Source organism: Cydia strobilella, chromosome 26, assembly GCF_947568885.1.
Source record: "Cydia strobilella chromosome 26, ilCydStro3.1, whole genome shotgun sequence".
In the NCBI taxonomy this organism is placed as follows: Eukaryota; Metazoa; Arthropoda; class Insecta; order Lepidoptera; family Tortricidae; genus Cydia; species Cydia strobilella.
In genome coordinates, this window is record NC_086066.1 from 1,993,163 (window position 1) to 2,017,950 (window position 24,788).

The 24,788-nt window shown below is 35.1% G+C and overlaps 1 protein-coding gene across 1 annotated transcript in view; it reads right to left on the reverse strand.

The window, feature by feature from the left end:
• The window catches only part of LOC134753146 (cytoplasmic aconitate hydratase-like), a 68,933-nt gene that overhangs the window by 26,904 nt on the left and 17,241 nt on the right, over positions 1–24,788 (reverse strand). Inside the window, exons 6-11 of the mRNA XM_063688934.1 lie at positions 23,848–23,910; positions 22,596–22,722; positions 20,959–21,089; positions 19,533–19,704; positions 18,127–18,227; positions 17,356–17,472 (exon numbers count right to left, since the gene is read on the reverse strand). Coding sequence (XP_063545004.1) covers positions 17,356–17,472; positions 18,127–18,227; positions 19,533–19,704; positions 20,959–21,089; positions 22,596–22,722; positions 23,848–23,910 — 711 coding nt within the window. The remainder of the gene's footprint in view (positions 1–17,355; positions 17,473–18,126; positions 18,228–19,532; positions 19,705–20,958; positions 21,090–22,595; positions 22,723–23,847; positions 23,911–24,788) is intronic.

The following is a 24,788-nucleotide window of genomic DNA, read 5'->3' on the forward strand; positions in this document are numbered from 1 at the left end:
AGACTACCCGTCCCCCTTTAATTCATACAGTTAGTAAAAGACGTGTAGTCTATCTCGCGGCGAGATACTGTCGCGTCAATCATGTGCTCGGCCTGCTGGCTGTATCTCATGAACCGTGATAGCTTGACAGTTGAAATTTTCACAGATGATGTATTTCTGTTGCCACTATAACAACAAATACTAAACATTTCTGTACGGAACCCTCGGTGGGCGAGTTCGACTCGCACTTGTCCGGTTTTTTAGTTATTCAGCATTAATTAATGTTTTACTTAAGCTATATATTTATTTTAGGTGTGGGTGTTTATTTTATGCCAACAATATTTTTGTAATATTGTCTTCGGTTACCGCGATAGTTACTCATGAAATAAAACTATGAAAACGGATTATATCGCGTATATTGAATTTATAATACATCCCGACGTTTCGAACTCTTTACAGCGTTCGTGGTCAACGGGTGACTGAGGAAAAATTACAAAATGCAAAAATACCCACATACTAAAATAATGAACAATCATAGACTACAAACTTTAAGGCTGGTTGTACATGCAAAATCGGTTCATAAGGCTAGTTATACACTATAATTATTTTTCAAGTAAAGATATATATATATACGCGATAAAAAAAAAAAAAAAAAAAATAAGAAATATCCAAACTTTAATAGGGAAGATGGCTTTTCTCTACCACCAGCTTGGGATCCTGTAGTCCACCTGATAAAGGAGCAAGCGAGACATAGACTGTGAGACCGTAGTGTTGGATGATGCTGGACATTCTGATGTTTTGAAAAGATGTGTCCCGCCGAGTTTGTTGCCGGTCCCATATTGGGATACCCTCCTACAATTTAGGAGGGAATTAAATCTTCTCGGGTCCGTGGTGTAGGGTTGGAGCCGGCAGTTTTTTTTTTTTTTTTTTTATCGCGTATATATATATATCTTTACTTGAAAAATAATTATAGTGTATAACTAGCCTTATGAACCGATTTTGCATGTACAACCAGCCTTAAAGTTTGTAGTCTATGATTGTTCATTATTTTAGTATGTGGGTATTTTTGCATTTTGTAATTTTTCCTCAGTCACCCGTTGACCACGAACGCTGTAAAGAGTTCGAAACGTCGGGATGTATTATAAATTCAATATACGCGATATAATCCGTTTTCATAGTTTTATTTCATGAATATTTTTGTAATTTTTCTTTTTAGGGTTCCGTACCCAAAGGGTAAAAACGGGACCATATTACTAAGACTCCGCTGTCCGTCTGTCCGTCCCTCTGTCCGTCTGTCTGTCTATCACCAGGCTGTATCTCATGAACCGTGATAGCTAGACAGTTGAAATTTTCACAGATGATGTATTTCTGTTGCCGCTATAACAACAAATACTGAAAACAGAATAATATAAACATTTAAACGGGGCTCCCATACAACAAACGTGATTTTTTTGCTGTTTTTTTCCGTAATGGTACGGAACCCTTAGTGCGCGAGTCTGACTCGCACTTGGCCGGTTTTTTTAATTTATATAACTTAGTTTTTAGTCAGCTAGTTTTCATTTCGTATTAATTAAATTGTTTTGTACTTTTTTAAGTTATTTATCAGTAAGTAATGATTAACTTAACCTACTTATTTAGGTATTTTATGTGTACGTGTTGTATTATATAAAGCACTTTTAATAAATCAATAAAATAAAAAGTTTATTTGGGACTTTTAGCCTACTAGTCAAATCAGTTTCTTTTTTCGAACTGTCAAAACGATTTACATGGAATTTATATGAAACACTAGCATGTGACGTCACAATCAAATTACCTACTCTTTATAGTTTATACGGGTTTTAAAATAGAAATTGCGTCTAAAAATAACTGCTGTCTACGTTTCTCTATTAATTTCCTGGTGCTTTATTTCATGCATGGTATAAAATAATTTATTTTAAATACAGTCAACAACCCTATTACAATTAACAAGTTAAAAAAAATTATCGATTTAAGTGCTAAATGGTCAAAGAAACATAGGTAATTAGTGCTATTGAATGTAATAAATTACATTGTTATTGGAATTAGGTCATTTTCTTCTAGAATTAGAAATATAGGTAACTTTTTTTATTTATATGCAAACTAAAGTCAAAGTCAATATAATCTTTATTCAAATACGCCTAGCAACAAGCACTTAAATTGTCAAGTTTTAAATATTACCTTAATCTAAATATCAGAGCAATTTATTGACGCAGTTATTATTATTCTTAAAAAAAAATGAATTATTATAGATATGTCAAACTTAATAATAAGAATTCACAAAAGGATCGTCAAACACCAAAATTGTATAAAAAATACTAGTCTAGAAACTTTCTAGAATAAAAACTATAGGTGTTTCCACGGGTATTTCGAAATAAAAATAATCTTAACAGTAATTTATATATTTCTACAGACAAACATACATATAAAACTTCTGTATATATATAAATAAACACATGCGATATGACTAAGTATATATTGCTGAGTGCACTATATATTGTTTTTATATTATAAATGAGATCAAACTAATTAAGTTTAGTTTGCAGTGACAGAATCAGTGTCGAAATTTTATAAATTTTTGTGTTTTATCTTTATAAATTTAAATAGTTTTGTGTGGTTACAATACTTCAGGTAAGTCAGTAAAGATACTATATTATTTTAATAGTTAACATAAATCCGTGGTTTCTGCCTACCCCTCCGGGAAATAGGCGTCATTATATGTATGTATATATGTATGTAGTTAACATAAATAAAATAAGGTTTATTGGAATTATACTCATTACTAGGTTTTAGGGTAGGGAGTTGAAAAAAATTTCGTGATTTGACTCTGAAGTTACAAATATAGTTTATATATTTATATATAATATTTACCTAATGATTAACTAATTCCGTTTTTGTTGGATATTTTGATCAACGCTTTATGGAAAAACTATTCAAAAATATCACTGGTATAAGAAAATTCTTTACTTTTTTTATATAGCCTATATTGTAAAATATAGAAAATAGAAATGTCCTATTAATTTACACAATTACTAATTTGTCGAGTATTTATTTGACTCTCCTTATAAATTTAAATATATCGCTCAATATTTTGCACAAATTACTTAAGGGTCTCCGGCAAGCTCGGTTCTCCATACAAACGTAGTTCCGCTCTCATTTTAAAACGACTAGCTAGATTGCTCTGAAACTTTGTACTTACAATAGAATTAGGTATATCTATGTCTATAATTAGCTTATGTAGCTTCAGATGCCATAGTTAAAAAAATACAGCGAATTTAAGTTTATCATACAAAACTTGTTTTTGCTCTAGTTCGTTTGTTTTATAAACTGGAGCTATATAAACTATTTCTTTTCTTAATTAATATTACATATCAAACACAGTAAAAAAAGTCACAATATATGGCATACAGTAAAGCTCTAAAGTTAAACCTTTTAAACGGTAGAAGTTATTACACAAGAGGTCTTATTGATAGAGAATCTCTAAGAGACAACCTTCTTAGCTAAGTTTTCTTGTTTCATAAACATGTTTAGGCTCTAACTTCTTTACCGTTTCTTTTGTTAAAAATAGTAGTATGTAGTAACATTGGTGAAAGAAATGGCCATGTGATTGATACGCTGGGATCAAATTTGACCAATCAAAAATTATGGTCCAGTATTCTAAACTTTCAGGAACATTAGACCTATATTTTTAGGGTTCCGTACCTAAAGGGTAAAAACGGGCCCCATTACTAAGACTCCACTGTCCGTCTGTCTGTCTGTCACCAGGCTGTGTCTCATGAACCTTGAGAGCTAGACAGTTGAAATTCTCACAGATGATATATTTCTGTTGCCGCTATAACAACAAATATTAAAAAGTACGGAGCCCTCGGTGGGCGAGTCCTCGCACTTGTCCGGTTTTCTCCATAGGTATGTATGGCTTTAGGGTGTGTTAAATCTAAAAGCTTTGAACGTGTTATTTAACATGAATCGGGAATCGAACCGCCGACCACTTAGCTAAGCATTCCTAATGAGTTACCAAACGACCTTTTCTAATTGCCGACCCATTAGTCAGGTCATTAGCTTACATCCTAAGACCCATATCTTTATGAAGTGTCATTAGATGATGTTCTGTTAACGAGACTAGTGTGGAATGTGTTAATAAACTTATGATTCAAATTTGTGTCGAAGTCTAGTCTTGTAAAAAAATGTTGCATATTTACTTACGTAACCCTACCTACCTAAGAACCCCAAAACTTAGGATGAATAATTCAGTATCACAAAAAAACAGTAGGAATCAATAGATATCCATAACATACTAATCTATACCAGTACGTAATTCGAAAACCGTGTCCACCTTTAAAATTCACCTCCGTAAATTCATACTGGCTAAGCAAAAATGCAACACTTAGGCAACCGTGCACACTCAGTCACACACACAAATCGCATAGACACTTACATACATACATACACACGAACATTCATAAGACTTAGGTATAGGCTAATTTTAATTAAGTAATTTGATTGTTATTTGTATTTAAGCTTTCCCTTATTTATTTTTTACATTGTGTTTACTAGTCCATCTACTGGGCCTTACTGAAAATCAGCGTCGCGGAGTGTGCCATGTTGGCTCACACCGTGACACCAAGCTGAGTAAGGACCATTTAGCGCAACCTCATTCTGTTTAATTATTTCTAGTTTTAGTCTTGTTATATTGTGCTAATAAATGCTTTTTCTTTCTTTCTTTCTTTCTATATACACGGTGTTCCATGACCCACTGAAAACCTAGATTGTTATTTGTATTTAAGCTTTCCCTTATTTATTTTTTACATTGTGTTTACTAGTCCATCTACTGGGCCTTACTGAAAATCAGCGTCGCGGAGTGTGCCATGTTGGCTCACACCGTGACACCAAGCTGAGTAAGGACCATTTAGCGCAACCTCATTCTGTTTAATTATTTCTAGTTTTAGTCTTGTTATATTGTGCTAATAAATGCTTTTTCTTTCTTTCTTTCTATATACACGGTGTTCCATGACCCACTGAAAACCTAAAAACAGTATGTTCAGAATCGATAGGAGAATCGATCGCGCTATGTTTTAATGGGGGTATTTTTTTTATCATTTTTACATACCCATTTTACAGGTTTGTAATGCAACAATATCAATAACTAGCATTTGACACGTTAGACGAATGACTAAATATGTCGAAACCTTATAATTTATTTAATGTAATCATTTCATGACATTTCAATTTTTTTTTTATATTTATAATTCAATTCAATGAAAACATGCTTAAAATTATGTTCACTTAATAGAAACGTATTGACTTGCATATGCCTTTTAAATGTATTATTGGTTTTATAATTGTAATGATAATTGTATTGTTCTTCTAATTGTAAATAATTTTTGAATATGACGATGTACAATTACTACAAATAAAATATATTCTATTCTATTCTATTCTATTTGTCAATGAGCAACACCCTTAACTGGCCATTGGTAAACCTTATCTCGTTGCAGTAAGGTATTCAAATGGTCTGTTAACAGTATTTTCGATGGTAACTAGCAATTGTTTGATGTCACTAAAACGACGAAGCATCTTGTGTAGAATTACCAGTCGAATAGAATTGTTAAGAAAACTAAACAAAGAATTTTTTTAAATATTTATCGGATTTAAGAATAAATACTCAAAATGAGTTCAAAATTTAAAAAAAAACTGTTGGCGGTGTCTCAGTGGCTCAAGTAACACCGTGTATAGATATCTACGGTCAAATTTATACTGAATAGAACAGAAAGCGACTGCCATCTGTGTTATCGAGGGGAAACTAGACTTTATTGGGGTTAGGTTTCCTCAGAATGTTTTCCTTCGCCGAAAAGCGATTGGTAATTTCTTAGAACAAATTATATTTCGTACTTAATTTCTAAGAAACTCATTGTTTTGGTACGAGCCGGGGTTCTAACCTGCGACCTCCGTATTGAAAGTGGCACGCCTTACCGCCAGGCTACTAACGCTTACAATAAAAAGAAAGAAAAAAATTGTTATGTTTAAAATAAGCTTAATATCGGACTAAGGGTCGGTTGCACCAAACTGTTTGTCATCGTTAAAGAGTTCGCTAAATTTTATTGTATGGAAAGTTTCATAGTAAAATCAGTAAACCGCCGCGGCGCGCCCGTAGACGTTGATCAGTCTGTCAAGTGCTGATGGTGCAACTGGCACTAAGCTAACTATGCATATCATTCGTAATAACCCTAGAGTAACTTATACTAGAGCGGTACTGTCATAGTAAATTTTGTAACCCCAGTAAATTCACTGCCATCTGTCGACACACTTTAAAACTAAAAATAAATATTTATAAAAATACGATAAAATGTATTTAAATATGGATAAATGATTTTTTTTATTTGCATTAATTTTTTTATGATTTTTACCCATGTTCTTTCACTGATATGCGTTAAAATTGTTAAATAACAAACGAAACCGTCAACGCCATCTATACGACAGTAGGTTAAAGCTAGTAGCGCCCTCTGAACGAGAATCAAATTTTCTTGATTTTCGAGGCACGTTTTTTCCTTAGACTGTATCCATCTATTACGGAGTTATATCTATCTTTGGTAATAACTAAGTGTACGAATGTCATCAAAAATGTCAATAATCTATCAAAGTATGACGTTTACAGTGATCCCTTCCACACTTTGTCGTATCAAAGTCTGTGAAGAGGTTTCGTTTTCCAAATTAATTTATGTTCCTAGAGAATCCTAGCTATGTGTAACTTGTCTGATAGCGGTCAAACACGTCAGCTCGTCTATCAATGAGTCTAGAGATACCAAACCACTACGCAGATAAACACGCCACAAACTGTGATATAATTTATTTTTAATTGCATACAACCGCAGGTCAAATAGGTAATGGTGATGTGAAGATATATATTCGGTAGAGAGTTACTATGTATATTAGTATAGTTCGTTTTTTGACCAAATTAGGTAGTTTAAATACAGTCAACATTAAGAGTCCGCGGCAAGCTCGACCGAATTGCACCTTCCCATACAAACGGAGTTTCGTTCTCATTTTAAAACTACGTATTGGATTGTAATGGAACTTTACACAATGACATGAGGTTTATCTAGGTCTGTAATTAGTTTATATAGCTCCAGTTTATAAAACAAACGAAATAGAGCAAAAACAAATTTTGTATGAATAACTTAAATTCGCTATTTTTAGGGTTCCGTACTTAAAGGGTAAAAACGGGACCCTATTACTAAGACTCTGCTGTCCGTCTGTCCGTCCGTCTATCCGTCTGTCTGTCTGTCACCAGGCTGTATCTCATGAACCGTGATAGCTAGACAGTTGAAATTTTCACAGATGATGTATTTCTGTTGCCGCTATAACAACAAATACTAAAAATAGAATAATATAAATATTTAAATGGGGCTCCCATACAACAAACGTGATTTTTTTGGTGTTTTTTTTTTTCGTAATGGTACGGAACCCTTCGTGCGCGAGTCCGACTCGCACTTGGCCGGTTTTTTTAACTATTGTATCTGAACCTACATAAACTATATACAGACCTAGATATACCTTATCCTATTGTAAGTACAAAGTTTCAGAGCAATCTAGCTAGTCGTTTTAAAATGGGAGGGTAACTACGTTTGTATGGAGACTAAACAAGTGGAAACTTAAACATTGCAAGAGTTGCAAGACATAAAAGCTGAACTACAACTATGAGAATTTGTTAAACAAATGGGGCATTTTCTATCAAAAGGGACCTTATTGTCGATGGCGCTTACGCCGCACAGCGTCGCGCGGCATTGTATTTATATCGGAGCATCGTTTATAATGGCGTGAGCGCCATCGACAATATGGTCCCTTTTTATAGAAAATACCACAAATAACTATTAGACAACTCGCCACCTTTACTTCAGATACACCCAAGCAAATAATATTTTTTTTTGAAAATGGAGAAAAAACTATCTCAGTAGGAGGATTTGGTGATACAACTTATGAATTAAAAAATATTATCATAAAGCTGTTTCACTAAGTATTTCTGCTGAGAAATATCTACAAATCAACATGGAACAACTCTGCGACAACACATCATCTATCGGATTACTTGGAACATTATTAAACCCAGTGACGTAACTAGGGGGGGCAGAGGGGACAAGTGCCCTGGGCGCCATCCAAGGGGGGGCGCCAAAATGGGCAAAAGGCAGCAGCAGGGAAACTTTTGTCAGTCGTCGGGGGGTGCAAATTTGGTGACTGCCCCGGGCGCCATATCCTCTAGCTACGCCCCTGATTTAAACCCCGTTATCAATGTTCATTGAAAATATCGATTGGCAAAAATACATACCCCAAATTCGAATTTAGTGCATAACTTCGTCTTAACTACCATGAAATCTTAATTAATTTCTTGATTCATACACATTTAGGATTTGACTTATTTCAAATAATTTACTATAATTTCAAATAATAATTCAAAAATAATTTACTATAATTTCAAATAATTTACTATAATTTCAAATAATTTACTATTTTGTTTATTTACTATAATTTTAACTTTAACTATTTGAATTGAACTTGATTATAAAGTGCTTTAATAGCTCATTTTATTATTTAGGAAGAAGTTGATCAATTTTATTATTTTATTAAGCCAATTTTTTTTTATTGTACACCTATTTTAAATATTTACTATAAAAAAAACGAATATATTTTCTACTTGTTTACTGTAACAATAATAATTATATTTTGTTATAGTGTTATTTATTTAATCATGTACAGTCAAGGGCATAAATATATATACATTCCCAAAGTTTCAAAAATATGTGTACGCTCTAACACCTTAGACAATAAAGTCGTGTTAACATATTTTTGAGCCATTTGTCTGGATCGATATTTTTGCCTTCGACTGTACTTACCCTGAAATTATAAAAATGGATTTTTCGCTACAACCATATTATTTTTGAGATGTGGTTATTAATCTATTGAAAAGAGTTTTTTGTAATTTTCTGTGTATAATTATTGTATTCGTAAAAGTGTACCCTAACGCCTGAATGTTTAGAAAAATATGTCTTAAAAATGCTATTCTCAATGTACTTAATTGTGTTTGCCATTTAAATTTATGATATTAGTAAATACGTGGAACCAACCGCTAGCAACTACTATGGTAAAAGGACGCGCAAGTATATCACACCGCGAATAATGAACAATTTATCAATAGAAGACGAGTGTGCTAGTAAAAACATCTTTAAATCAAAAATTAAGAAGTTGCTATTGGGTACAACGCATGACTAAATATATAAGATAGGTAAATATTGTATATAAATAAATATCCTTCATTGCACCAAAATCATACATTTTACATACATGTAAAACTACAAATAAATTCTTAAAGAATAACAACATATATACCTACAACTTACACTTTGTTAATGTAATATAAAAGTATTAACCTTAGTAAGATAAGTTAATCATTAAATTTAGATTAAGGTACTAACATTGAAAATGAGTGCACCATTTCGCCGTTAAACGCAAGTTTGGCGAAACTTGTATAAGTTTAAAATGTGTTATACTTTTTTTTTTAATTAAAAAAAAAATTAAATTCAAACTACTATTATTTAAATATAAACTATTACTGGTGTAATAAAACATTGTTTTCACTGATGTTAACTGTTTGCTTCCATGTCAAAAAATATTATCTATATAATAAAAATACAAGTTGATGTGTAGCCATTTTTATTATTGTCCCAAGACTTTATCTAATCACACAATAGTTAGCTAATTAGTTTGTTTGTCTAGAATCAAAATACAGGATGGGACTAAATATAACCCCAAAATCTCTGATCGTAGATTCCGATGTCCCATATAGATTCTCAGCCCCTTTAAACTAAAAAACCGGCCAAGTGCGAGTCGGACTCGCGTTCCAAGGGTTCCGTATATTACACAATTTAAACATTGTATTTTTTATGTGAAATGTGAGTGTGAAAAGTCTTTAAAAAACCCGTAGCGGTCGGATCAAAAACTAATTAATTAAGTCTGACTCACGCTTGACTGCAATTTCTAATATGTCTTCCTGTAATCTTTAGGTAAAGATCTATTTTGTTTATTTTTTTCAAAATTTTATACTCAGTAGTTTCGGAGATAAAGGGGGGAATGGTCATTTTTTGCCTATTTTCTTGAATAACTTCTAAATTGTTTATCCTAAAATTGTAAAAAAAATATATTTGAGATTCTCACAATGAGCTCTTTCATTTGATATATAACACGATATAGTTTGAAAAACTTTATTTTCTAATTTTCTCATTTACCCCCCAAAAGTGGCCACCATGTTTAAAATTCATTTGTTTGCGTTACATGCCCGTCTTTGGGTCACGAACTTACATATGTATACCAAATTTCAACTTAATTGGTCCAGTAGTTTCGGAGAAAATAGGCTGTGACAGACGGACAGACAGACAGACAGACGCACGAGTGATCCCATAAGGGTTCCGTTTTTTCCTTTTGAGGTACGGAACCCTAAAAAACCACATTAATTATAACTAAATAGGCTGAAATGGTTTTCTTGCTTCTAAATAATATGAGGATTCGAATATTTTAAGGAACTGATTCCTTACCTTTGCCTTGTTTTAGGAAAGGATTTTAAATATGAAACAAAACAAAAAAAAACATTTCCTGTTATTCTTAGCCTAGGTATGAAGTATCAAGCCTCGCAATCAATCAAGCAATCTAATTTGAATTATGATACTTCAACTTTCTTCCTTAATCGAATATTGTATTTTTTCTAAATCAGTAAATCAGGTGAAAACGTCAATTACCAAACTATTGTATTAGCAAATGATCAATAATTATCGTCAGTACGTCATTAGTGAATGACGCCCCACCACAAATGGCATAAAACCATGGGGTATTGGTTATCTGCTATCAGTTGTGTAGTATCAGTTCATACGGTTCGCTAGTATGATTTATATAATTTATAAATTTCATGTTAAGTTTTGGTAGTAAGAGTGACTTAACTGATCGTCGGTGAACCGTATATCTTTTAAATAAAGTTCATTTTCAAACAGCAGCGTGGACGATGTTATACAGTATGGAATACTTCACCAATGTAGGTTCCCAATATTTGTATCCACATAAATTTGTGCAAAAAAGTGTTGTGACATTAATAAGTGAATAACATACTAAAAGGATTGCTGTAAGTATTAAAGTCAAAACATCTATTATTTTATTTATTTTTTCAGATATGTATTTCACCTTAGGGTGGCTAAGTGCATTCCTGTTGCCAGGGAGGTCTTGGGATTATACTAAGCAACTTTTACTATGGGGCTAACCACGAAATGGCGAAAAAAAATATGGCTGTTTCATACATTTTGGCTGGTCCATTTTCTATGGGAGGGTAAATTTTTTTTATCGCGATTTTGTGGTTAGTCCCATAGTAAAAGTTGCTCAGTAAAATCCCAAAACCTCCCTGGCAACGGGAATGCACTTATTTTTTAGGCCATCCGTATAACTCACACAGCTGTAGTGCATAATTATTTTACATCGTATTTTCACGGAAACGTACGAACGTGTCTTGCTATTTCAGTCAGTCTCGGTACAAAAAGTACTGACGTTGACTGAAGTAGCATGAAAAATACGAACGTTTCCGAGAAAATACGATGGAAAACAAGTATGCACTACATCTGTATTGTCATTTGTCATCGCTCTCAAAATTCTACTTGAGATAGATGTGCTTGTGCATTCAAGAACAATTCAACGGTATATGTTATTTAATAGTGGCCGTCATTCTTCTAGTAGATATTTTATCATTTTATCACTGGGAGCATGATGCCAACTATTGGATAGACGATTTCCTGACCCACCATACCATTTCGTAGTAAATTTTTATTTATTTATTTGCAAAAAATTATTTTTGGCCAGCTGTTGCATAATACATCCGGTGTTTCTAGACTATTCTATCATATCATCATTTTCATCACTCATTGCTTTGACAAGTCGTGTCAAGTTTGCCAGTAGACATGTTTGACAGTCTGTCACTGGGAAAGATGATACAATTTTGTTTGGCATAATTATCAACAACGCTTCGAGTCTACAGTCCTGGGTTCAAATCCCGGTGCTTAAAACCAAATTTTATGTTTTGAATTTATTATATACTTATTAATTTATTTTATTATTGTAATTTTGTATTTCCAACATGATTTTCAAGTGTTTGCTATTTCTGTATTTATTTGTTCTCCAACCAACATTTTAAGGTTCCGTACCCAAAGGGTAAAAACGGGACCCTATTACTATGACTCCACTGTCCGGTTTTTAGACTAGCGACTTTATCATAATTTCGACTACATCATCAGATCATCACATATCATTGACGGCTGGTTATCATCATCACAGTAGATATGTCAATATTCTATCACTGGGAAGATGATACCAAGTGGTTGATGACATTACATCATTACGTCATCATCAAGTAATATTTATCAAGTTATAATAGGTCTCGTATTACAGTGACATTTGATCATCATCATCAAGTTGTAATATGACAGTAATATTTGTGACAGTAGTGTCACACGCGCAGTAGACATGTCTGTCATTCTGTCACTGGGTGCTGTGATACCTGCTGTCGCAGATAATTTGACAGCCGGAATAACAAGTTTTTTTTTTTCAATGTATAGTGTATTTGACGCTTAACATATTTGCTTAGTGTTTAGTTTATTTGTTTATTTTTTATTTAGGGGTCCAGGCTGCTAAAGGTTTCTATAATGAAACCTTCTGTAATTTTTTTTACACATAGTCAGAATTCAGAAGATAACTAATACCTATCAAAAAACAGTCAAGATTAGGGTTAAACTTTGTTTTAAGAAGTGATACTTGGTGATACTAATAATGTTAATATCAAAAATATTTAAGTAATATTATTTAATGCAGGCAGGCCGAAAAGGAGATGGCGGGACGACTTGGACGCATTTTATCCGGATTGGCGGGACACTACAAACGACAGGGTCGAGTGGAGGAAACGAGGGGAGGCCTTTGCCCAGCAGTGGGACACTAAATTAGGCTAGTAAAAAAAAATTAATGATAAATAATTGTTTTCCTTGACAAACGCAATACGCTGGAGGGTAGAGCCATCCTCGCAACGGTGACGTCGCCGGCACCGCCGACGCCGCCTGCTGCTCACGGCACGTGCGAGTCGGGCTTTAGCCCGCAGTACACGGCGCGCCCTCGACCAGTGAGGACGTGTCGTTACTCCGTGAAGAGGATCCTCGTAAATTTGATCGAAGCATGAGCTATTCGACTTAATAATACGTGAGTGACCCGTTTTAAAATAATTTTAATATTGACGCATTAAGTTTAAATGTCACATTATTTCTAGATACCACCGTCAGATGGCACCTGTCTCACATACTTGGCAGTCATCCGCTCAGTAGATATTTTCAACTATCACTGGGTGTATGATACCAACTACTATGGGACGATATCTACTTGAGTCACTAAAAGTTACTCTGTACCGAGTTGTCAAGCGACGGAATGTGGAACATCATAAACACTACATAATTTTAATTAAGAACAGTAATCACATACTCATTTACATGTTTTAATTCTGTCACTGGGTTTGTGATACTGCTTTTGGTTAAAAAAACTTCGTGGCCTTTTTAAGAGGAAAGGGGACAGCCGCTTCTCCATTCAAACGTAGTCCCCATTTTCCTCTCTGGATTGTGACATTATAGAAAATATTTTGATACAATTTTTATGTCAACCACAGCTATAATTTAAAACCAATACGGGACTTAATCGCGTACAAACTTACGTAACGTCACGTTCGAAACGTCAGGCCATAAATAAACGTAAGTTTGTACGCGATTAAGTCTCGTATTAGTTTTAAATTATGAGTGAAAATCGTGTTAGTTTAAATCAGTATAACAACAGCTATCAGTATAACCAAAGATAGATATAACTCCGTAATGGATGGATACAGTCTAAGGAAAAAACGTGCCTCGAAAATCACGAAAATTTGATTCTCGATCAGATGGCGCCACTAGTTTTGGCCTACTCTCGTATAGAGGGCGTCGACTGTTTCGTTTGTTATTTACAATTTTAACGCATACCAGTGAAAGAACATGGGTCAAAATCATATAAAAATAATTAATGCAAATAAAAAAAATCATTTATCCATATTTAAATACATTTTAACGTATTTTTAAAAATCTTCATTTTTAGTTTTAAAGTATGTCGATAGATGGCAGTGAATTTACTGTGGTTACAAAATTTACTATGACAGTACCGCTCTATCTTATTATATCCTCATTGGTATAACATTAGCAAGCACCATATTTTTGTCACCGTGACAAGATACGAAAAGGTACATAAATCAATTTTGCATACATGTACGCTCCCTTTGTGTTTACTCTTTCTATATAGGAATGGCAGTGATATTTTACAAGTCCAATGGTAGTCGGGGTCATTACTCCAGTAAATATATTATATACATATTTATAATACTGGGAGAATGATAACAATTACTTCTGGACATCATCGTCATCAGCATCAAGAACTACCTTTCGCGCGTAGTAGTCGTTTTCATTAAAAAAAAAAAAAAAAAAAAAAATAAGTCGCCAGGGAGGTTTTGGGATCATACTGAGTAACTTTTACTATGGGACCAACCACGAAATCGCGAAAAAAAAGTTACCCTCTCATAGAAAATGTACCAACCAAAATGTATGAAATATCCACATTTTTTTTACGATTTCGGGGCTGGTCCCATTGTAAAAGTTGCTCAGTATAATCCCAAAACCCTGGCAACGGGAATGCACTTAATTTTTAGCCACCAAGTATAGATTCTGCACTAAATATCATAAAAATATTTAGTGACAATAATAATGTGTACCTAAACGCCGTCTTTTCGTCGTATTTTTTATTATACTTGTTTATTTTTTAGATTAATGTACTGAAGTGGTAGCAATCACATGCTTAGCAGACATGTCTGTATATCTGTCACTGGGTGTGTGATGCCTACTGCTCTAGTACAAATCATCGAGTTTTTTTACTAATATGTACCAAAATGGTACATTTAATTTGGTGGTGCTTCCACATTCAAACAGCATAAATTCATACGAATATGGTGGTGCTTCCACATTCAAACAACATAAATTCATACGAATATGGTGGTGCTTCCACATTCAAACAGCATAAATTCATACGAATATGGTGGTGCTTCCACATTCAAACAACATAAATTCATACGAATATGGTGGTGCTTCCACATTCAAACAGCATAAATTCATACGAATATGATGGTGCTTCCACATTCAAACAGCATAAATTCATAATTGTTTAATTTATCACTAGCTTTTTATTAACTTGCAATCTATGTATGTTTGTATGAGTCAAATCTTGCAAGTTAAATTTGACCCACTTTCACTTTCAGTCTTTTAAGTGCGTGCGCTTATGAAGCATGCCGTACGTTACACTTTTTGCGGTTCTGGAACTGAAAAAAAAAATCGCAGTGCGTTCTCAGCCTAAGTCGGGAGACAATGTAATATTATGGTACCGTCGAGCTGAACTGAGGACGGAGACAGGAGGTGGCCATAGGAACTGTGATAAAACAACGCAACCTAATTGTGTTTGGGGTTTTTAGAATTGTCTCGTAGAGTATTAGTTGCCTGTGGAAAGAAAAGTACAGACAGCGATAAAAACTTGTACCAAAAATTAAATTTTTGGCAAAAAACTTATTTTTGTGTGCTTGTATTTGAACAAGTTAAGTCTATTAGAAGTTGGTAGTCACTGTCTCAGTAGATATGTTACAAATTCTATCACTGGGAGATTGATACCATCTGCTTTTAGACTGCATCATCATATCACCATCATCTTATCAACTATCACTACAATAAACAGGCATTATTATGAAAATGCTTTAGAATATCAAAATAAGGTATTTTAATTTTATATAGAAAACATAGTAATTTACTTTTTATTATTTTTTCATTTCTTTGTTTTGGTTAAGTACAATGATAAACATGTTTTTAGCAATGCACAGGGGTCACGTAAACTAACGTAGATCAGTTAAGATACTAATTTCATTCTTAACCCAACATACATTCATACATCCAATTATCATCATAATCAGGAGTCGACACAGTCGTTGTCATCACTAATCACCCGCTCAGTAGACATTCACATGATATCTGTCACTGGGTGCGTGATAGCTGATGATGAGACTATCTCATCATGGCGCCATCATTTGATCATTAATGTATTTTTTTTCTTTTTTTTTTTTCTTTTGGTGTGTCTATTGCTATCATCGTCATCATCGTTGTTTTGTCAATTGCTATCTTGTGTTATCATCGTCATCATTTATATTTTATTCTCTTGTTTTTTACTTTGCCCCTTTGCTTTATATGTGTGGTGTTTATGTTTTACTTCATGTATTCCAGTCTTAAAATCTTATGATAGCATAAAATGTTGAACTAGAATATTTGTGACATTAGATATATCTTAGTGTTATTTTTAAACGTATCTATAGGTCCAAATACTTCACAATGGTGGCCATCATTTTTTCAGCAGATAAGTTCCCGTCTATCACTGAATTAATGGTGCTCACTATTAAGAAGATCATCAGCATCACAAAAATGACAGATCAGTTGAACAAATTGGGACAATAGATCTGTTTTTTGTATATCTGTGATATAAAAACAATGTATTTATGTATAATTTGAACTGACACGCATATGATAAGGTACATGTTGAAAGACTACACAAGATGTGATGTGATACACCACAAGGAGGAGTAAAATGGCAAAATTACGTCATCACAATGTATGATGGAAGAGTGTGTTGGAAGACTACATCACCACAAATATGATGGAGGAGTGAATCATAGAAAAATGGTTGCCACATCCACAGTAGACATGTTGTTTATCCTGTCACTGGGTTTGTAGCAAACAATTGTTCTAGATTTTATCTACAGTTCAACTTATATGTTCTATCTACGCGATCTCCGCAAAAATGGAAGTGAAAGTAACCTCGTAACTTTTACGTGACCTTACCATCAAGTTTTTTTTTAATAATGATGACAAACAAAGTGCTTAATTTAATGGTACCTAAATGACTAGGTACTAGGTATCTAACAGATGATCGTGGTAACATTTAATTATTTTTAAAAAACATTAAAATTGTTTATAAAAAGTATATAGAATTATCTATAATTCGTACTGACCCCTACGAAGCTGGAGTGCATTCGAATCCCAGTAATGCATATGTGTTTATCACAAAACGATGTATTTATCTTTTGAAGTATGTATTAGTCTAGTACCGCGGTGCCTAGTACCCATAGTACATGGCTTCGTTAAGCCTGTGTAAAATGGCGCCAAATGTTTTTTAATTATCTTATTTTAGATCACATACCTTGTTGCTAAGGCACTCCTGGAAGTCCTTCTTCATTTTGGAGACGGAGACGCGGTCCTGCGGCCGCTTGGGGCCGCTAACTGACGTCACGACGGTGGATAGGTCCAGTTCGACTATCTGGAATACAGAAATAATGCCTTACTTCATTTTAGAAAAGAGCTGATACTTTTCACTGCTGGATCTACTTTTATTAAACAGCATAAGAACCACCGAAAAGAAACACGCTTTCACGTAAAAAAACCGCATCGATATCGGTCCATCCGTTTGAGATCTACGGTACCGCAGACAGACACACAGATAGATATTGGCGTCAAACGTATAACACCCCTCTTTTTGCGTGGGGGGTTTAAAAGACGTAATAAAGCTAGCAGGAAATAAAAGCATAGATGACAGCTGAAATTAGATGTAAAAAAAAACTTTGATTACAAGTTTTTTATACTCTATTTTCAAGCCTTTTTAGGGTTCCGTACCTAAAGGGTAAAAACGGGACCCTATTACTAAGACTCCGCTGTCCCTCTGTCTGTCACCAGGCTGTATCTCATGAACCGTGATAGCTAGACAGTTGAAATTTTGGTTGTATCTATTTTTGATGCCGCTATAACAACCAATACTAAAAAGTACGGAACCCTCGGTGGGCGAGTCCGACTCGCACTTGTCTGGTGTTGAGAAAAGCACCTCCGCCGGAATGGGAATTGCCGGCCGAGAGAAGCGAGGCTATTTATAAACTCAAGCCCTCTATTTCCCAGTCTTTTAATATCCAAATATACGTACCTCAGAGAAGATGGGGTCCTGCGAGGGGTCATTGTAGTCCCTGAACTGGTTGGTGGCCCGCAGGTACGCCTCAATAATGTCGATCTTCTCTTGAGTGCGATCTGTTAAAGAATTAATAATTTTCATATTTTTTTATTTTTAATTTTTGTTTTTCAGTTGTTTACAATTGTTCCAAATTAAATTCTCTTACTTCGCTTCTTGCACCATTTTTATTATACTTTTGTTTAGCCCTATGGTTGACTGGAAGTGAATGCCTTTAGTCCGCCATTTGTACATTTTTTGTATTTTTTTTTTTTTTTTATTTAGGAAACAAACAGTCACATACAGATAAGTTTAAACTGCAATAAAGCTTAAATAAATAAATAATTTAGCAGCGGGAAAAACTTTTCCCCTTTTCCCGGAAAAACAGCATTTGATTACAAAAATCATTTACAGACTTTCGTAGGCAAAAATCTTCTCTATAGTTTAAATCCACAAACGGATTTTTTAACTGGATTTCGGAGCAAGTCGACGCAAAACATTGAGTCGGCGCAAACATAAATAAAAACTACTTCTACCAACTAGAAAAAGTACAACGTGCAGCGAGCGAGCGTCAACCGGGAAGTGCGCGACGGTTGCCCCGAACTCTGGATACTAGTTGGCGACGGTGGCTCTACGCTGCTTAACGCTACTTACTTGTTGTCTGTGCTAGGTACTTGCTGTGATCTAGCGTCAACCGGGAAGTGCGAAACGGTTGCCCCGAACTCTGGACACACGTTGGCGACTGTGGCTCTACGCTGCTTAAGGCTACTTACTTGTCTGTGCTAGGTACTTGCTGTGATCTAGCGTCAACCGGGAAGTCCACGACGGTTGCCCCGAACTCGGGACACATGTTGGCCACGGTGGCTCGGTCCGCGATGCTGAGAGCGGAGACGCCAGGGCCGAAGAATTCCACGAATTTGAACCGTATGAAGCGTAGCCTATAGACACTTGCGACACTTACTAGTCTGAGCCAAGTACTAACTGCAGTGAGCGTGCGTCAACCGTGAAGTGCTCAAAACGCGACGAGAAAATTACCAGTTTTTGTTACGGTTGTCAGTGGAGCTCATGGCGATGCCTAGCGCGTTTTAATAAGATAATAAAGATAAGATAAAAGATATTTATTTGTGACGATCACAATACACTTAGAAACAATCAAAACAGATTAATTTTATAGACATTTTTATAGGAAATTTATTTATTTATCGTATGGCATATGCACATGTCACTGGATTACATATTATAAAAGGAAAAAAACTAGTATTTAGAATTTCGCCCTTCCCAGGTACGCGACTTCTTCTTCTGACAGGATCTTAAAATCGAAATACATAGGAAATGACCCTAGTTTCTTGCTTTTGAACCCTATTTATAAGGTATAAAATACTAACTAGTCTGTGCTAGGTACTGCAATGAGCGCGCGTCAACCGGGAAGTGCGCCACGGTTGCCCCGAACTCGGGACACATGTTGGCCACGGTGGCTCGATCCGCGATGCTGAGGGCGGACACGCCGGGGCCGAAAAATTCCACGAATTTGCCGACTACGCCGAGAGAGCGGAGATGCTGAAACATAATTATTGGTACCATCAGTAACTTTTAACAATAACTTTTAAATAAAAAAAATAAAAAAGCCCCTACAATATAATGCCAAATGCCAAAAATGCCGAAAGGAACTCCTCAGATACTCTTCAAACTGCTGGATCGATTTCTATCAAACATAGCTAATAAGTAATAACCACTGTAAGGAAACTCGGTTTCACCTAATAAAAATCGTATCAGACCGATCTCCATCCGTTTGGAGAGCTACAATGCCACACACAGACAGACAGACACATAGTCAAACGGACATGTTCATCAAAGATATAAAACCCCTCTTTTTGAGTCGGGGTTAAAAAACCTCCTTCAAAATTTTGCATGCGCTGATAGAAGTTTCCAAACTTTCAACATATGTAAATATCAAAAATGTCTTAAAATGTTTATATCACGTGCAATGGTCCGCCTCATAAGGCCTGCACTGCAGATACCAGTAACAACTATGGATATCTTTCAAATCGAAAAATCCGATAAAATGAAATGAAATTTTGTGAAGTGTGAAATTTTCGTCAAGGTATCGGATCTTTATAAACTTTAAACAAACATGAGGTACGCTTTTTTCCGTAAGAGAATGGCATCATCGGTAAATCAGCGCTCAAAGTCGCCAGTATCATGCTGAGATGACACAATTTCGTCGCACTTTCTCCTTTCTATGGTTTTTTTTAACAAAGTATTTACTCATTTAAAACTTTCGCGGTTTAAACACATATTAAATCACATTTAGAAACGGGTCTATCGCGAATTTATTTTGTTACCTTTATTTACCGACGTTTCGACACAGGTGAAACACATATTAAATCACATTTAGAAACGGGTCTATCGCGAATTTATTTTGTTACCTTTATTTACCGACGTTTCGACACAGGTTTCACTGGTCGTGGTCGCGGCTAACAAATAAATTCGCGATAGACCCGTTTCTAAATGTGATTTAATAAAGTATTTACTCGTTTGTGTTTACGAACATAAACTATTTCAAACTATCTACAAACCGGACAAGTGCGAGTCGGACTCGCCCACCAAGGGTTCCGTACTTTTTAGTATTTGATGTTATAGCGGCAACAGAAATACATCATATGTGAAAATTTCAACTGTCTAGCTATCACGGTTGATGAGATAGAGCCTGGTGACTGACAGACAGATAGACGGACAGAGGAGTCTTAGTAATAGGGTCCCGTTTTTACCCTTTGGGTACGGAACCCTAAAAAGGCGAATATTGTTAATTACCTTGGTGATGGTAAGCACAAGATCAGTGGAGGTGGTGAGTGGGTTCAATACCCCGACGAGGCGGTATCCGACAACTTTGGGCACCAACATACTGATGGCCTGTCCCAACATTACCGCCTCTGCTTCGATACCTGGGAAAAGAAAACAAAACTGAGGAAATTTTCTATTATTTATTTATTATTTGTAATGCAGGCAGGCAGTTTAAACAACTGATAATGCCTGTATCCAGAGTCATAAACCGAGTTCTCAGTGTTGAGTAGAATTTGCTTTGTGCTTATCTAATTTATTCTTAAACTCATTGACACTTTGGGCCGCTACTACATCCCCTGGGAGTTTGTTCCAAGCGTTGACCACTCTGTTGCTAAAGAAGTGTCTATGAGGATTATTGTAGGACCTGTGAGACACCAGCTTATACTGATGACCTCTCAGACGGTTGTTACTATTGCGTTCTAGCATCTTATGGAAATCTTTAAGGTCGTAGTGTTGGGTTAGTATTTTGTATGTCTCAATCAGATCTCCGCGTTCTCTGCGCTCCTTCAAGGTTGTGAGCTTTAAGAATTGTAGTCTTTCTTCATAGGACATGTTTTTGAGTTTCTTCGGTATCTTGGTGAAACTACGTTGAACTTTCTCCAACATCTCAATATCCTTGATAAAATAAGGGCTCCATACTTGAAACAAACTATGATTTAACAACAATTATGCCATTTTCAACCAAAAGGGTACTTATTGTCGCTTGTCAGTAAGGCGCTATCTCCATATAGCTTCAATTAGAAATCAACCTTATCAACAAGCGACAATGTGGTACCTTTTGGTTGAAAACGTCACAATTATGACTGTTAAGGATATGCCACACTGGATGCGTTCTGCGGGCAGCGGTCAGGTCAAACTTCAACCTCAAAGGTTGTTGCTGTCGATGTTGTTCATACATGTTCATACATACAGGTTTGACCTGACCGGTGACCGTAAAACGCATCCAGTGTGGCAAATCCTTTATGACCCAAAAAAAACAAAAAAATAAAGTTTTATCTGATATGTTGCTCATTATCAAGTACACAATACGCTTTCATTCGAGTAACAGTTAAGATAGAATTGATGAAATAAAACGTAACAATAGTCACCCGTTGACCACGAACGCTGTAAAGAGTTCGAAACGTCGGGATGTATTATAAATTCAATATACGCGATATAATCCGTTTTCATAGTTTTATTTCAAAACGTAACAAGTTTATTTTTATCAATAGGTCACAAAACACCCAATTGATGAGCTTTTGCAAGACGACCTAGAAATAATAGAAAGTTATCTCCAACGCCCCAATCAACAACACCAAAAACCGTGAACTAATCCAATATTTTCGGTGCCGACCAAGGTGTACTGCTTCAAAATATTACCTCCAACGTCGCAGCCCACAATACTAAAGTGCCGACTAAAGTTTAAGTATTACAAATCTCACCTCCAACGTCCCAGCCAATGTCGCCAAATCCACTAAATAATCATAGTGGTGTGGCTGTCGGTGCCGACCAAGGAGAAGAACATGACATTGGGCCACGTATTGGTAAATCCTAGCCGACGACACCATCACCGAGAAGTTATCAGCATTTGTCGGTGCCGACAAAAGTGTGTTTGTTAATAAATTTACCTCCAACACCCCAGCCGACGACGCCAAGTCCGTTGATCATAGTTGTATGGCTGTCGGTGCCGACCACGGAGTCTGGGTACAGCATGTCTTTAAAAAAGACCACGCGGGCCAAGTATTCCAAGTTGACCTTGAAAACAAATTATTTCATATACAATAATGAGCATAGTAAAAAGAAAAACCGGCCAAGTGCGAGTCGGACTCGCGCACGAAGGGTTCCGTACCATTACGCAAAAAACGGCAATAAAATCACGTTTGTTGTATGGGAAATTATAATAAATATTTATTTTATTCTGTTTTTAGTATTTGTTGTTATAGCGGCAACAAAAATACATCATCTGTGAAAATTTCAACTGTCTAGCTATCACGGTTCATGATAATCATGAGATACAGCCTGGTGACAGACGGACAGACAGACAGACAAAAAGACAGACAGACAGACAGACAGACAGACGGACAGTGGGGTCTTAGTAATAGGGTCCCGTTTTTACCCTTTGGGTATGGAACCCTGAATAAGAGTGTTGCAAAAACGTTACGAAGCCTGCTTTCATACACATAATAAAATACAAATATATAATATTATATTACCCAAGTTTGCTAGGAATAAACTCTTCCGCATAGAAAACCAAATAAAATAGCGGCTTTCTACTAGGAAACCAAAATCCCATTTCATAACCGGGTTAGCTAGGCAGAAAGTTTTCTTCTTCGTAGAAAGCCAAAGGAAATAACGGTTTTCTATGAGCAAAAAAAATCCCATTTCATGACCGGGTTAGCGGGGAAGAAATTTTTTTTCCTTATATAAAACCAGTTATTAAACTTGGTTATATCTACGGGGAACAAGGGGACGGGAGACTTTGTTTTGTAATATGTATACACACAAAAAAATACACAAATAAAACACTACACACTACAAATAACTACAAATAAAATATATTCTACGAGTATTCTATTCTATAGGTGTGACGTATTCTGCTCTACATGTGTAAAAAGGTTTATATTCTTATTTTATTTATACTTTGTTTTAGAACCATGTCACTGTAAAAAGTTGAATACGTTACCATGGCAGTCTGAAAAACATCCTCGTCAAACCAAGACCTATTATTGTAATATTTTCCCTGTAAATATATTTAAATATATTATGTGCTTCGTTATCAAATCGTTTCTTCTATAGCGTGACCATTACATCTGGCGACCGTGACAGTGGGGTTCAATTTATACAAAATAATTAAAGTAGAGGAATAGAGACATTACTAACCTGGTGAACGATACCGGAGCCCGGCGGCACAATCAACATGTTGTCGAACGACTTCGCACCCCACTGAAACAATAATACAACGTTAAACCCGCAAAGCTGAACACAGATGGCGCTGCAGTGTGATGGCAGCATAAACATAGTATAATCAAAGCCTCGAAAATGACGAAAATTTGATTCTCGATTAGATGTCGCTACTACCTTTGGCCTACTCTCGTATAGAGGGCGTTGATGGTTTCGTGTGTTATTAAACAATTTTAACGCATATCAGTGAAAGAACATGGGTCAAAATAATAAAAATAATTAATGCATATAAAAAAAAAACATTTATCCATATTTAAAGCTCATCAAACATTTAAAATATAAAAACCTTGTGTCAACTCAACCGCTTAACCTGAATAAACTGGTGTGTATTGAAAGCCGGCGCACATTAAAAGATCTAATATTTTTGTATAAAGTATTAAGAAATTTGATTGACTCCCCTTATTTGTTAAGTAGACTTAGCTTTAAAACTCCCTGCTTGAACACACGGCGTAGCGATAAATTATTTTGTATTCCCTTTACTAAAAAGAAATACAAATCAAACTCCTTTCTGATAAGAGCTTGCAGATTTAATAATGATATTTTCTCAAAAATCGATATATTTAATGACTCCTTGTCTAAATTTAAACGTCAAGTACTTTTGGTTTTAAATAAACAAACGAATTAAATACACTGTAACTTTACACTTAATTGCAAATGTAATGTATAAAAATAGTTTTATCTTCATTAATTTAGCCCCTGTCCTATTTCGACCCTCGTTGTTAATCTTTAAGTTTAGTTATCCTGTATTTTGTTTTTCTTTAATGAGCTATTAAGTGGTGGCAACTGTCCTGGTTTATGAATTATGTATAAGACACTAGTTATAAGAAACATGTACCGTTTGTGCCCAAATAAACATTAAA